At 39.8% G+C, this 16,194-nt stretch overlaps 1 protein-coding gene across 2 annotated transcripts in view; it reads left to right on the top strand.

Annotated features, from left to right (window-relative positions):
• PPP1R3A (protein phosphatase 1 regulatory subunit 3A) overlaps positions 1-6,568 on the top strand; it is a 29,118-nt gene extending 22,550 nt beyond the window's left edge. The window contains exons 4-5 of one of the 2 annotated variants that reach the window (XM_062609587.1): positions 1,268-2,369; positions 3,570-6,568. In XM_062609587.1, coding sequence (XP_062465571.1) covers positions 1,268-2,369; positions 3,570-3,787 — 1,320 coding nt within the window. In that variant the 3' untranslated portion in view covers positions 3,788-6,568. Of the gene's footprint in view, positions 1-1,267 lie in introns of both variants that reach the window. The other variant, XM_062609586.1, reaches the window with a different exon arrangement.
• The last annotated feature ends 9,626 nt before the right edge of the window (positions 6,569-16,194 follow it).

Genomic DNA, 16,194 nt, shown 5'->3' with positions numbered 1-16,194 from the left:
AAAGCAGGATCAAATATAACCATTTGTTTGGCGATTGCCAGGATTGTCCATACAATAAATGAAGGGGGAGCTATAATTTAGATGTTAATTTGCACTATGCTCTCTTTAATGAATTAAACAATGAAGGCTTATAATAGATGGAAATACAACCAAATCTTTGAAACGCACAGGCATTGGCTCACAAGACAGCTGTGCAGTTGACAAGTAACATGAGCCTTATGTGAGAAGAAGGGGAAATCGTAAGATTTGCATATAATTATTGAGATCATGCAAATGTCAGTTATGAGGAGGGGAAAAAAACACAGGCATCTCACTGTTAAATCCTGACAGTTGGCATCACCGAAGAACTCAAATACACTTGAGCACTGGTTGGCAGAGGGTCATTAAAACAGAATTTGCAGAGACATTAGCTCCCTCACTTTTCTTTGAGTGACGTTTTACTATTAATAGTTTGCAGAGGCTTTGCAGAAAACATATTAATAAGAGAAACTGTAATGGGAGTATCTACAGCAAGTGCAAATGCATAAAGGGGTGCCCAAGAAGCTAGCCTCTAATTGATTAGCTGGTGCTATCAGTGTGACTACGCTAAAGTGAAAAGTGAGTGCAATGACAAGCAGGCATAGCTGAATAATACAATATGATATTTGGGAACTAGGAGGAAGAATGATTAGTTTCTGGCCTTTTACTTTGCTAATCTCATTTCCAACTCATGTCTTACCAGACTGTCTAAAAACAGTCTGGTTTGAAGCCTGTAAAATGGTCCCTGGGAGAAATGAAGCACAGATAATCCTTCCAGTATTTGTCAGTGTGAAATGTGTCTTTATTTTACTGGACAATACTGTACATTACCAGGCTTTGATGTACTATATCAATGCCCTTATTTAAGCACCAATCCTCCCCCCTCACCCACAACTCCCTCCCTCCAAACCTAGAACCAAATTTATAGAGACTGAATTAGCCTCCCTTTAAGGAAATATTCTCTTCAGATTTAATTTGTATAAAATGCACTAGCAGCTTACTGAACTCATGAATAAAGAGAGAGTTCTGAATGCTGTTTTATTTCCCACTCCTTTCAACACCACCCTAAAGCTCATTACCTATGTTAAAAAATACATACAATGCAAATTTTGCGAATGGTTTGGAACATGTTTCTGTAAAAGCTTTGTTATTGAAAACAAAACTTTCCATAACAAAATCCTGCCTTCTTCATTAGTAATCTTTTTGCAAAAGCAGTTTTTGATCATTCTTTTATGTTCTATTGTTTCAGCTAAGTCAGAACTTCGCAAGAGCTAGAGGTACCTCTTCCAGAGATGAAAGAAACTTACACACAATAGAACCAGTTAATTTTCCTAGTGAAACTGAAAGATTGGAGGAAAAGCTAACCTGGACAGAAAGAAGCAGTCACTTGCACCCTGTGCCTATCAGTTCCTCATCTGAAAACGCTTCAGAAGGGATAAGAGAATTAAAAGATAAAGTCAAGTATTCCCTAAGAGGTTATGATAGTCAGCCATCAGGGAAAGAAGCTGCTGCTGGCTCAGTAAAGAGTGGTGAGCGGTCTTTGGAATGTACTGGTACCAGTGAAAGCCTTTTATCAGCAAAATATTTTCCTGGGACAAAGCAGAATGAGGCTATCGATATTACAGCTACTGTCTCAAGCAGACAAGGAGAGAGCCACACAGATATTTCAAAAGGTGAAAGAGATAGTGCCTCAGGAAGTAAGATGATGGAGAGGTTATTCATCACTGAGGATGATGTTGATATCTCAAAAGGGGCCTGTGAAACGAGGCCAGAAACCATTTCTCCAGAGCATGATGAATCTATGCAATTAAATGTATGCATAGCAGGGATGCTGGATGGCAATGCTAATCCAGCTCTGGAGCACCAGGCACTGCAAATGTCTCACCAAACTCTGGATTCATTGTTGTCAGGCGCTGACAAAAATGAAGGAAAAATCAAGATGATTGAAAGCAAAGTTCAGGTACACTTAAGAGGAGATTTATATGCTGACACTTTTGCACGTGCTGATGTCTCAATAGATTCCACACAAAGCCAATATACACAAAAAAAAGGAGATGGTGAAATGTCAGGAAAGAACTATAACACTGATGCAGGGAATGAGAAGAAAGTCATCGAAGTAGCAGACTTAACAATAATTGGTGAGGAGGAAGCACCCAAGCCTTTCAAGTCACATAGAAAACATGCCACCAAAGCATTGAACCCAATGCCTCTGTCAGCTGAAGACAACAAACAGCCACCCAGGTCTGCAGATTTGCCAGCGTCCTTTCCGGAGGATGAAAGAAGAACTGAGGACACGCGGGAACACGGAGGATTCAGGAGGTTAAAAGACAGAGGGAAGTCAGAACACACAAGTAAAGGAAGACTGATAGGAAAGGAAAGTGAAGCAAACCCCGTAGAGTGGAGTTGGCATGAAACGGGTAGAGAGGTTCGGTGGGGAGCAAGGGGGAGCACAGAGCCTCAGAGTACGGCTTCCACAAGGGAGTTGTTTACCTGCCAGGAGGCAGAGAGTTGTGAGAAGTCTTCTGTCTCTGAGCAGGGTATTACAGCAGAAGCAGAGGCAGGTACAGCTTATATAATTAAAACAACATCAGAAAGTGCTCCAGAAAAAATGTCTGCCAGTGAAAAAGCAGTAATTGCTAAGCTACCTCAAGAGACTGCACTAAGTGACAGGCCCACAGAGGAAAAGGAAACAGCGTTTGATACACATGAAGGGAGAAATGATGGTTCACATTATGCTCTTTGTCAACTCAACACAGTGGGTGTATTATATGACACTGAATTTGAAAAGGAATCAGTTTTAGGTATTTATAATGCATGCGTACATGAAACACTGCAAGGAGAAACGATGTCTGTATGCAATAGCAAGGAAAAGCGTGCCAAAGCACAACCAGACATGGGCAATATTCTACCTGTAGGAGAAACAGTAAAGGCTTCTTCCACAGGAAAGAAGGAGGATCTGAAGCAAGGCTTATGTTCAGAAGTATCTCAGTGTCCCCTGAGCGCTCAGAAGCACCTGTACAGTGAGAAAGCAGAAAAGCTCTATAGGGAAGAAAGACACATTGATGTACTTTGCCATTTAAATGTTAAAGCTGAAACAAAAATGCCACCTTCTGGTGCAAATACTGTGCCCAGCTACCATTACATAAGCTCTTCACTGGCATCTTCTGAAATGTCCACTGGGGCAGGAGACATGGAGCATCTGTATAGAGACTTTGATAAGGTTGCTGCTGAGTCAGGCTATGATTTAAATCTAGCAAATGAAATTACATGTATTAATAAAAACCTATATCCTGAAGCTGAGAAAAAAGAAGTAACTTCCACTTCAGACTTAGCAATTTCTAGAGAACGAAGAGGAAGAAGTATGGATCAATGTTTCCATCAAGCAGAGTTGAAACAGGAGAAGTCATGGAGTCCACAGGTTTTGATTAGTAAGCCTACAAAAGAAGCTGAAGGAACAGGCTTTCAATCTGTCCATTTAATAACTGAGGGGAAAACACCAAACTGGTTTGATGACTCACAGAAGGAAAACCTGCACATTTCTGATTCTGCAGGTATTTCTAACCAGAAGAGTGAAGCGCCTAAGTTACCTAGTGAGTCTTCAGGTTTAAAACATGTTGTTTTCAAAATCTTTTATTTCTTCTTCTTTCTTCTTTTTGCTGCAACACTTTACCACTACGATTTGATGGTTTGTCTTGCACTCTACCTGTTCTCCTTGTGTTGGCTATACTGCAAAGGAGGAAGAAGCAAAGAGTCTCTCAAGAAGGAATAGCATTGATTGTCAACTGTGCTCAAAATTTATGGTCAATAGCCTCCAAAGCATTTCACAGCTTATTCACTGTTAGAACCAAAGAAAGTTTTCCACTAAAGCATCTTTTTTAAAATATTACATATGAAGTTGAGCCTTCGTATAAGTAATTATACTATATAGGACCATTATATTTGGATCATTAAATACCTATATGAATATGAGTTCTGAAGCACATCAAGTTAAAATGAAGTACAGTTGTTTTCTCCTTAGGAGGATATGAAGAAACAATGCTTCATATCTCTAGTACTTAAAACCACTGTTTTCTTGCATTAATTTCTTCTGCAGTAAAGCTTCATATATTTCTGGAAGGTTTTTTTTAAGACTTTGTGTAATACATAACAACACAAGGAACGATATAAAACTAACTCAGTGTTTTGGTACTGACACTGCAGTTGATAATCTGCTAGCGTAATTAGCCAGTGCTCTAAGAAATATGACATCTGTTGATAGGTTAATGTTTTTTTCCAAATTTTTATTTCACTGTTTTGACTTAAAGCTCCAGTGGTACCCTTGTTGGAAGAACATAAGGCTTTCACTTCAGTAACATGATGTAACTTTCAGGATGTAACTGCATAGCAGAATAGATGTGCTGTTTCCACCCTGAGGAGATTAAAGGCCCAGGCATTTTACTATTCACTCATGTGCAGGAATGTTTTCATTTTTTGTAAATGAGGACTGTGTAACATGACTGAGAATTTCACTGATCTGTTATTCCAGACAAACCCTTTTGGATAACATTTTTCATCAGTGTCGCTTGAGCATATCTACAAAGCATTAAATAAATTTTACAAAAGTGCTATGACAGTGTTGACCATGACTGAATTCAGTTTACTGCTTTTTTCTATGGCTTGTTACCTAGATTTGATCAAACACCAACTGAAAGCACAGGGAATAACCCTGGCTTTCAGTGAGACTACTTCCTGTGGTTTGGGTGAGGTGCAAAAGCCTGGTATCTGCCCTAAGGAAAGCCCAGATTGATCCTGTGCAGTAGGAGTCCTACAGGGCAGGCACACTGGTGGCTCCACTCTTCCAACACTGAGTGTGTCCCACATAGAGTCATGCCTGGAGATTGTCCAGAAGGAAAAGGATGGATAGATTATTTTGAGCTTCAGCCATTTCCCAGGATATTGTCACAAATGCCATCTTATGTAGTTTGTCAAAAGATACACCAAGGCTACATAATGTTACTAGAGCCCTAGAAACTATGAAGGAAAAAGACCCGGTTTTAAGCTGCATTTGTCTGTCCTCACTGCCACTGTGAAATACCACACCAACAGTAAAAGGCATGGTTGCAATATACAGCTGAAGCTATTTAGCTGTTTAGCAACCAAATAAATCTTTTAAAGTCTACTTAAAACTTATTCAGATGTTTCAGGATGTTAAGAGACTGCTGCAGGAGGCACCTTGGCATTCTTGTTCTGCAGAGGGACAAAATTTTGAAGCATGTGTGTGGGTGATCTATTGCTGATGGCTGGATACCTTGAAAACTTTTGACAGAAACCCATGCATGAGTTTCAGAGGTGGGCTAAAGGAATTCAAGAGTGACATGGAAGGCTGTATCCAGAGGTTCAAAGGTATATAGGAGCAAAATGTTCATTGAGATAAAGAAACTAATTTAGTAGGCATTAGTAGCTAGATCCAATAAAAAGCTTAGGCTTAGACTTAAAGGAGGATTGAGGTTGAATCTGTGTTAAGTCCAAAATAATGATAGCAAACACTTCTTTACAAATGTTAAAAAAACCTAGCCTTTTCGCGATGTTTACAGGTACTTTTTATTTTAAAAAGCATGGCATTCCCTTACTTTTGGCGGTTCACTTTCTCTAGCATGACAAGTCCCTGGTCTAAGTGTTTCTGAATTTCAGCCTCACTGGGATAGAGATGTCAGGTATTGCTTTGCTTCCCAGTACAATGGAAGTTCTCAAATAGTGTCTAATATATTCTGACAGGATCAAGGTTTTCAGTTAGACGGTTAAAAAAGTGAACAAAACACCCTGCATCTGTCCTGCTGAAGTGTCAGCATGCAGTCAAGTACCAGATTCTTGGGAAGAGAGAACAAGCACATAAGATGAATTTTAGCCTAATAGCTCAAACCACCATGCCAGAAATAAGAATCTTTATATGCAATGCCCAAGTCAAAACATCCTTCAATCTATGTACCCCATAACAGTTTAAAGCAAAATTCAGAAAATTAGGAGCAAGGACCAAACCCCAGGATCCTATCTTGTTAGATAAATGGTCTATTCACTAAGCCACGGGATTCAAATCCTTGTTTGAATATCTTCAGCTTTACCAAACCTGGGCCTTCCATCCAGCAGGATATATTTCAGCCATTGGACCACTATTGTTTTCAGGGGGATTCTGGTCCCTAGGGTTTAGAAATACCTCTTTGTGTAGGTGGGTTCCTACATTCTGAGCTGAGTTAAGCTGAAAGTTGTTATCTGAACAAAATAATAGCTACTTTTTCTCCAATTTGAGGGTAGACACTTTCATTTGCAGCTCACATCCCAGGAGAGTTTCCTTCTCCCAGAGATTTGGTCTTGAAAGAGGCAAGTAATGTCTGTTTCTTATAGAACTATTGATCAGATATAGTCCAAATACTTAAGCATCTGAAATAGCTAAAAAACCTTAAACATCTTGGACACAGGCCTTACTGCAAGCAGAGCTGAGCAGCTCAGCCACCATGGTAGTGGGAGAGGCTGTATTCTGTTTAATCATGGGGACTCCAAGGAGTGTGCACTCTGAGGAATCGTTTGTTCTTTTACCTGTGAGCCTTGACATGGGAACCCTTGTGTTGGTCCTCTGTATGTAATGTGCAAGTTGAAAATTGTTTCTTTCATTTATTTCAACCCAAAATATTTGGTCTGACTGGACAGCAAGAAAAGGGGTCAGGCATAATTGATGGGCCCAGGACTGTGAATGGAAATAAGTCCTTGGATTGAATCCATCTCTGGAGAATAGCAAAAAATGTTACAGAGAGCCCAGGAGAGTCAATATGACCTGCAAAAAGAATGCAGAGGATAAATAGAGAGGATCTATTAATACAGACATTCATTAAAAGTTAGTGGGCTTTTAGTGTATGCCATAATATACCTGAACCAGTTGCTAAATATCAGCTAAAATTCTGCTAAATCACTTCAATCTCTACAGAAAGTTAGCTTCAAACAGCTGTATTTCTGTGTCCAACAGGTTAAACATCTGGGTCTCCCATTTTAACACATAACAGTCATTCAGAATTGGAATTTAAGGTAAATATTTGAATGTTTGAATAGGCATATTTCATCTACATACAAGTGGAATACTGTTAACATTTCTCAGATTTGGAATGGGATTTTTTTTTCTATATTTAAGATATTTAGTCATCATATCACATCTTACTATTGCAAAACAGGACTCTAGACAGATCTGTGAACACAGGTGCCCGAACTTTTAAGTACTTACGTACTTAAAACAACAAAGCAAGTAATTTTATCTTTTTTATTTATCATTTGATAAGTTATCTTTTAACAGTCCTCTTACTTTTGTTTGTAAAATGGAAGCAACACCTTTATAACACTGGCAAAATATTCGGCTTTTTAATTATTTGAGGGAGGAAGTGCTATGTTGTGGTTTTGCAATGATTCATATTTAGCTTGCCTACTAGGCCTCAATAACATATTTCTAGTTAATGCTTTCAATTCTAGTAGCTTCCAATTATTTCTTCAGGCTATGCAACAGAAAGAAATCATAATCCTGTGTGGCTAGCCCTTGGTCATGAAAGGCCATGAACTCTGTTAGAAACCATAGATTAAAAATAATATCATGGAAAAAGGATTGCTTGCACTGCTATAGACATCCTATACTGTAGGAGGCTTTTTCCATGGCTGGTAAGCATAACATGTTATGGTAAGCATAACAAATAAATTAATTTTCCTATTGAGGCATCTAAATCTGTTGAATTTACTTAAAACTATATTCAGGGCAGCAGGGAGAGGAGTCAGAGGAAGTTCTGTATCCAGATACCTTCATAAGGGATAGTGAAAGCAAGCTACATCTCTAATGCCCCAAATATTTGTTGTTGCTAACTGCTTGCTGCTTTGTATCTGTCAGTGACTTCTGGTTCAACAATAAATAAGCTACAGAAACAAGCTACAGCTTTTAAAGGCCTATTTAATATTGGAAATGAAAAACAAAGGGGACAGAGTATGAACAAGATCCCTAAAGTTAATATGTTATTAGTTAATGATAATGTAAGAGATAATGTTCAGAGCCACGATACTAAATTTTAGGTGGTATTTACATCCTAGAATAAAAAGCCTAAGCTCTCTATTCATTGAACCTGTGAATGAGAATCAAAATAGACAATGTGTTAAATAGGGAGCTGCCAAAGTTATCTGATAGGAAACCCTGACGGCAGAGTTAAGTCTTATACCCTTGCCCTTGTCAGAGGGATTAGGTACTTAATGCTGGGTTGCAGGGACATGTTTTTATTCCTATCAGGTTTCATATACTGCAGACCTCCTGTGCAGTGAAGTACCTAAACTGCTGTTTTCAGAAACAGGACTTGGTAGAAAACAATCCGAGAGTTCTGGGACTGAAGAAGGGCAAAGTTTAAGCCCTTAAAGCATAGACTGGGACATTCATCTAAGAGGACGTACTTGCATATTGCTGTTTCAAGGAAAGCTTGTGCATTTTGTGTGAAATTCTAGTTAGATAAAATGCAAAACTGACACCAAGACCTTCATGTCTCCTAAGTGAAGTCGACTTCTTCCTTAGTCTATAAAGTCACTCTTCCAAGCCTACACCAGTGCCTTAAGAACTGGGACTCGACAGTCGTTCTAGCCATGAAGAAATCACAGGGAAAGGAGTAGCATCTCCAGTGGCTGAGCCACTGTGCTTTTTGAAGAGCTTGATGTTATAGATGTACTTTAAGGTCAGGTCCCTCCTTTTCCAGCACAGTCAACGTTGCTCTGCTCAGTTAAATTGACTGGAACAAGGAACTCAACTAGTAAAATGTGTAAATATCTAAAGACATCTGGAATTTGTGGATTTCTTTTAGACCTGCAAAGGTGCTTAAATCCCACCACAGTCCCACTTCAGAAAACCATGTCATTTTCTGAATCTCAGCTAAATTTTGTAAGACTTGAAGGTCTTTATGAGAGCACTGTCTGCAAAGGAGATCATAGAAGTATATGGACAATGACAGAATTCAGGGTGCTTTGCTATTCTAAGATGTTTTGATGCACTCAGAGTTGAGGCAGTAATCCAGAGCTCAAGTCTTCTTTGAGTACCAGAGAAGATTTTTTGACCAAAACTACATATGCCTGAGTGAGAACTGAATTTGTGAAACAGGATGTGTACATGGAAGGAAACTGGTAATTTCAGCATTCTGAGCAGGCATGAGCTAGGTGAGCTGAGTCATCTAACGACTGATGTATATGTGACTTAGTGGTATATATGAGATATGTGTATGCATACGTGTGTGGGTAGCACTAGGATAAGTGAGTGGAAAGGTGAGAACTACATTTCATGGGTGAATGGAGAAGAAATAATAAACAAAAAGGCTAATTGCAAAGCTTCTGAACAGCCTTCTCTAGAGAAGTGAAAGTTTAATAAGTTCTGAGTAGGTTAGACAATTAACACAAATATGGTATTAGATATATAAAGTAGTAAAAAATAAAGTATATGCTAACTTCTTTTTGTAACTTATCAATTACCAATTAATGGAATTATAGAGGATATTATCTTGCCCTTGACCTAAATATTCAGTGATTCAAGATTAGAACATAGCTATGAGGACCAGAAACACAGGATTCTTCTCACGGTGCTATAGCTTTCCAAGGAAATATGGCTTCCATCTGAAGCCACAAACCTGCCTTGTGGCCATTTACACAGGTAAGTAAGTCCCCAATGACATGATGCTATGGACATCAGGAGAAAACAAGAGTATTTGTCAGCCTGTGGTTATTAGTGTAGAATATAAAACTGCCTGTAAATAGTTAATCTACCACAACCCCTATGTTGTCTAGTGTAGTTCAGAGACACCTAGGAGCTTCTTTAATTTTGTTTTAGTGTACCCGGCTCCAGGAGAACACTCAGATTTCCATGGCCTACAGGCCATAAATGTGCCTTGTGCATGTGTAATGGCATGGAGATCACAGGACATACAGACTCACATGAGCCACACTATACTGGTTGTATTTATGTGGGAATTTCTTTTCTCCAACACACGATCTTTCTGGGGCTGAGTGTGTCAAGTGCTTGTGCTCCTGGCACTGCCTCCTCCAGGGGAGGACAGAAGACTGCTCCATACTGCTCTACACCCCCAGTGTCTCTGAAGAGGGGACGAGAACTGCCAAGGAATAGACAGTGAAAGACCCAGCTCTCTAATAAAGGCTCCTTTACTAGGGAGGAACACTTTCCACTCCCAGGGCAATTAGGAGCAATTAGGGACAATTAGGAGGAGCTTGAACTCTTTAAATAGAACAGTGGCCTGTTTGGGGGAACGTCTTGATCAACCTCCTCCAAAACTCCTTATTTTTTCATACAAGCTACATGGTTGTCTGTCCCTCCGTGTTGTGGATAACCCAAGACCCATGACTGAGAGACAACAAGGGTAGGAGGCATCTTGTGAAGGTTTCTTGCCTTGCTGAATGATCTAGGCTGTTGAAGGCTTGGGGCAGTTAGACACACTAAGTAATGCCTTGACCATCCTCAGAACTAAGAAAACTTATGGGAAATGAGTCAGCAGTCAAAGGGGTACTTTCCTGGAACCCATCAAAATTGCATGTTATGGGCAACAGAAGTCAGTCTTTTCTAACAGGTTATGTGTGAAAAAGAAATACTGTCTGATAAACTACTGGTTTATCCATAGCAAAGTATTTGCCTAATAAAAGGACCTTCTAAGTACTAACTAGAACTACTTTACACAATTTTGTGATGTAATTTTAGTGTTTAATCCTTTTATATGATGCAGTATTTTTGTAGAATTATGGTAGAATTATTAATAAAACTTACAAAACAGAGGGAAGAAAGGAAGAGAGAGAGAGCTGGAAAAGAGAGAAAAAAAGCAAGTAAACAAGCAGGCATAGGTCTGCATTGCTCCATAGTAGAGGAAAGATTCAGAAATAGGAGAATTATCTTCTACATTCAGGTTGAGCTTGTGATCAGCACTCTTCTCTAAGACCTACTGCACTCCAGGAAAGGGCATGAACTCGGGTAAGCCTCTTCATTTCTCCTCTTCATATATTAACAATAACAAAATCATCAGTAATAGAAAGCCAATTAATGAAGACTTTGTTCCTGTGGTCAGAAGCAATGCCTCTGTTTGCCTTGGGGGTGATGTGAGGAGGATGCTGCAGACGCAGAATGTTGGGATGGTGTGGCTGTTTGCTGGGACTTTGCTTCCACATTTCAAGTACACTCCATTATGTGACCATTATCAGTGACTGAAGTCACCTATGTCCTGGAGTGGACACTCGCCTTCAGTCTTATGCTAATGTGCATGGTAAACTGCATGTACAGTAGTGCACTGTTTTATTCATTACATGATACGTAATTTGGTATAAAATATTTAAATAAGCAGCTTGTCCTGGGTTCAGCAATAGCAGTCATGTTTCTCCTTCATGGTAGCTGGTGCAGTGCTGTGTTTTGACTTCCAGCCTGGGAACAGTGCTGGTGATACCGATGTTTTTGGTTGTTGCTAAGTGATGTTTACCCTGACCAAGGACTTTGTGAGGCTCATGCTCTGCTAGGGAGGAGGGGAAGCCATGAGGAAGCAGAGATGGGGCGCCTGACCCAGGCTATCCAAAGAGGTATTCCATACCACAGCACGTCATGCCTGGGGTGGGGGGTAACTGGGAGTTACCTGGAAGGACACGGGCTTCCGGGTGGGACTCGTTTCTTGGCCGGTGGTATTGTATTGTCCTCCCTTGTTATTTTCTCTTATTGTTGTCGGTGGTGGTAGCGGTGGTGATTTGTGTTGTACATTGGTTGCTGGACTGTTCTTGTCTCAACCCATAGGAGTTGCATTCTTTCGATCCTCCTCCCCGTTCCTCCAGGAGCGGGGAAGGGGAGAGCTCAATTGCTCTCAGCCCAGCACCACTCACTGGGAGTGAGTGAACAAGCTGTCTGGCTAGGGTTTAAACCACGACACAGCTATTATCTTAAAATTATCAAACATTGGAAGATGTACAGTGCAAGAAACTCAACACTAGCAAGTGCACTGCGACCTTTTAGGCTAACTGATCTGGACAGACTTACACCTGTAGCTGTACATCATCTTTTGGCATAGACATATCAAGTGAGAAGCAACGTGATTTTTCAAAAGTGTGTTGTCTGATACTTCATAAGACAACAGCATGACTTGCCATGTACTCTCATTTTAACTCCACAGAAGTCAAGAGTTTACGCACTCAATCAACATTGATTATAAATTAGATTCATGACAAGTGTAACTTCATTAATTGTATTTTTAATAAACCAGTGCTAAACCATGTTCTATTCTGTGGCTGCAAAGCTGCTTTTATCCTTCTTTTTTTTTTTTTTGCTATGCACTAGGCGTCACAATCTTCATCTTTATTTGTTCTGTGGGGTGTTTAAGCCAGTCATACTGTTGTGGGCAAGCTTTCTTCACGGTCAGGTGTCCACCAGCTGGGAGTGCAACCAACAGCCCTGAGTAAGGCTTCTGTGCTTGCTATTCAATGCAGTGCAAAATGACCTCTCAGAAGCCCACTGGCTATGGACTCATCTCTAGTTTGAACAGAAAGACAACTGGTGAGTCAAAATAAATCCAGACTTGGGTAGAAGCCATGGCCATGTATACACAGTGGGGAAGAGGTGCCAGTAGTCTGGAGATTCTTACCCCCAGAGGTCTTCTCACTCCAAAGTCCAGGAGAAGACTGGGCTGCCCTACCACGCTTGTGCACATCTGGGTTTCTTCTTTTGGGGTCAGTGAGAGGAGAGGACACCAAGTATATGTCAGGTCTCCAGGTGGGGATGACCAGGAGAGAATAACTAGAACGCTGTGGGCCCTGCCTTGAAAAGCCATCATGAGTCACTAGATTTACATAACTCAGCTTCACCTAATTCTAAGTTTAAGCACATGAGACCTTTATTGAATATAGGCTAATATTATCCAAATTCAGTGCATGAGAAGATACAGTTTTTTGGAATAAAATTTCATTGTACTCTTAATTAAATTGACAACAAAAACTTGCCTTTCCTCTTCAATACCTTGTTTCTATCTTGACAAGATTTTGACTCCTGTCTGGCATCATAGCTATAATTAAGAGAACCTCCTTTTTAGGTGCCCAGTTCTTTAATATTTAGGTCCTTTTAAATGTTCATATTTCATAAGCACTCTCATTCAGTTTGACATTATGGGGACTGTATTTGGCTTTTCTTAATTCTGCTTAGCACAAAGGCATACTTATGTAAAGATACAGAAGATAATTTACTCATATGCCAGGCAAATTCTTCCACAAATCCTAATCTGAAATACATGAATTTTAGATAAATTCTTCACATGCATTTGCTCATAAAATCTTATTGACTTCATATTAAGAAATGTAGAAATCATAAGTTTCGTTATGTAATGTTTCAGTCTGTAAAGACATCAGTTTCAAGAAATGAATGAAAATTTCAGTGATACTTGGAAATAATTCTCTCAAAGTATTAGTGGAAAATATTTCCAGTAAAAGTCTGAGCATTGGACAACACTGACAAAAAAATGCATATTTAAAAGCTACATTCCTAAGACACAGCCTGTGGATCATGTCTGTGTTGCCTGACAGTGATGCATTGTGTATTTTGGTGTAATTTCAGCTACAGTCTTTGTCATATGCTACAGTGATAATATATTTCCTTACATCATATTAACAGCATCTCCTTGCTATTATTACTTGTGCTCTCTATTATGAAGACTGTGTATTTTGGGCTGAGTAGATACTTAAGACAGCAGCTACATGTTCACCCCTTAAAACTGAGTGAAAATTAAAAACACTGCATAAAATTACAGATACAAGGACAGTCTCTGAGGATCCTGCCTGCTGCCTGAGAGTTGCAGATACCTCCACTTAGCTATGAAATGAGAGGAAAGCAGGAGAAAGGATAGAGAAAAAGCAGAAAGAAACCGTCATAGAGAAATACTGTTGTACTTGGGTGTATTTCCCAACAGAAATCTCTACCTGACTTACAAGTACTGCTTAAGTCAGCAATAGCTTCCCTGCTCAAGATGTGTCCTCTTGCAGTAGCTGGAGGATAGGACTAAGGTAGGCTGGATTTGGGTGACAGATCCTGAAGTGGCTGGCTCTGTCCTTTCGTACAGGTAGTGACATCCCCTAAGCTCCTGGATCCTCTGGCTACTTAAGTCAGAGGAAGGTGTAGTCCACATCCCCAGCCAGAGCAGGGGCATGGGAAATATTTAAGAGTAGAAATGGGGACAATTCTGCGTTGCAGTGGAATCTGGCTCACTGCTTTGCAGCAGGTATGTAAGCTATTCATGCCTAGGACAGCATTTAATTCAGTGTTTGAACAACTCTTGGCACAACGAGATCCAAATATTTAAGTCTAAGAAGTAATAGATATATTTTTAAAGGTCTTAGGGCAGTGAAATCAATGAAAGATGGCTAAAACACCTCTTAATTTGGCTCTTATATCTTAATAAAAGATGCTGGATAGCTTTTTCTTTCGTAAAACATTTTCAGAGGAATTACTGTTTTATTTTTATTCTAACAAGAGATTTCAAAGCCAGGTGAACCGGTGTTCTAGGGGCAATGTGAGAAATGCAGACCAAATGGGGATAAATACCTCTAAAATTTGCTAGCTGTTTCATCTGCAGGAAAGAGGGATTTCAGGCTGGTGGCAGCTGACAGGAGCCAGCACTCAGGCATGTGGTATTTGAGTGTCCCAGGAGCCAAAATATTCTTTGACATATTGGGCAAAAAATGACCATAATTATTATGATCTCCTGCATAGCACAGGTTGTGGAACTTCAAATAAATGATCCCAGAATGAGAGATGGTGTCTTTTAAAAACAGACCTACTCTTGATTTAAAGAAGGTGAATGAGAACGCATTATATCCTTTGATAGTCTGTTCCAGCAGTTAATTATTCTCACTGTCAAAAATTCATGTCTTTTTTTCTTGTTTGGATGTATGCTAATTTCAAACAGGTGTTCAGTTTTGATTGTGCAGTTAAAACACTGTGGAGAAATCTACAAGGCACTTTAGACAAATGGAAATTCTGAAATACTTCTCTATTATAAAACTTTCCAATTATACAATTACGATAAAACTGTTTTTCATGTCTCCTTTTAGCTGGCTCAAAATGATTTTTGAAAGAATTTGGCACTTTAATAAAGCTATAATTAGCAAGTAAAGTTGTAAGACATTTTTGTTTCTATAAAAAAATGAAGATTTTCTTTTAATTGGGACAAATGCTTTAAGTTAGTAATTTGTTGCCAGGTTAACTGTTATAAGGCCACAGTTTTGCCAATCAAAATGAGACTGCACTAAGTGTGACATAAACCGTCCTGACCACCCCCAAAATAAAGCTAATTTAACAGTCTTATTTCTTCAAGAATAAGATAGGGAAAAAAATGAAGTTAGAACAAGTTAAGACCCATGTGTTGTTGCTGCGCTGAATGCAGAGTCATGGTATGTGCCTGACCCAGTTCTGTGGCCCATGATACACTTCCCTACAGCACATCTTTGGTCAGCTGAGTGTGTTTTGTGAGCTGCTGGCAGTACTGATGCTGCCTGCCAGCACACACAGCCTATGGCACTGCATGTGACTACATCCAGCCGTTGGGAAAGCAGCAGTCAATACGGACATTACTTAAGGATCAGTAGCAGGTGTGAAGATCAGCCATGTGTGGTGGTGATTGTGGTGGTTCAGACTAGAGCCCTCACACAGCTGGAGTAATGTGAGCCCATGTGATGGGAAATACATCTGCCAGCAGCAGCATGGCATGAGAGAGCAGTGCTACAGCATCAGGCCCTGCCTTCCACGGGTTGCAGCTGGGAGATGATGAAGTTCAATGTGCTGTTTGATGTCTTTATTATTATGGCTTCTCTCACCAAAGCCCAGCCTTCTGTCCTCAAGTGTATGTCCTAGCATAGCTCACATTAAGGATCTGTGTGTATTTCCTTTGTTCTTCTCATGCATTATGAACAATGAGAGCTTGCGGCATCTCAGAGCAGAGCACAACTCTGTGACTGTAGCAGCATCTTTCTCTCTGGATTTAAACCAGTTCTGGACATATAGGACATGTAGGTTGGACTAAATATAGTTTGTAGTGCTCAGTTCTTTCCATGCAGTTGCTCAAGAGGTAGCAGAGAAACAGGCATGGAAGCAAAAATCTATTTGGCAGGATGTATTTAGTTTCCTAA

The sequence above is a fragment of the Pezoporus occidentalis genome, unplaced genomic scaffold, assembly GCF_034315485.1.
Source record: "Pezoporus occidentalis ecotype Australia unplaced genomic scaffold, CSIRO_AGI_Poc_V1 ctg14, whole genome shotgun sequence".
NCBI classification, from domain to species: Eukaryota; Metazoa; Chordata; class Aves; order Psittaciformes; family Psittacidae; genus Pezoporus; species Pezoporus occidentalis.
Note: the sequence above shows the minus strand (reverse complement) of the source record. Positions and strands in the feature narration are given on the sequence as shown.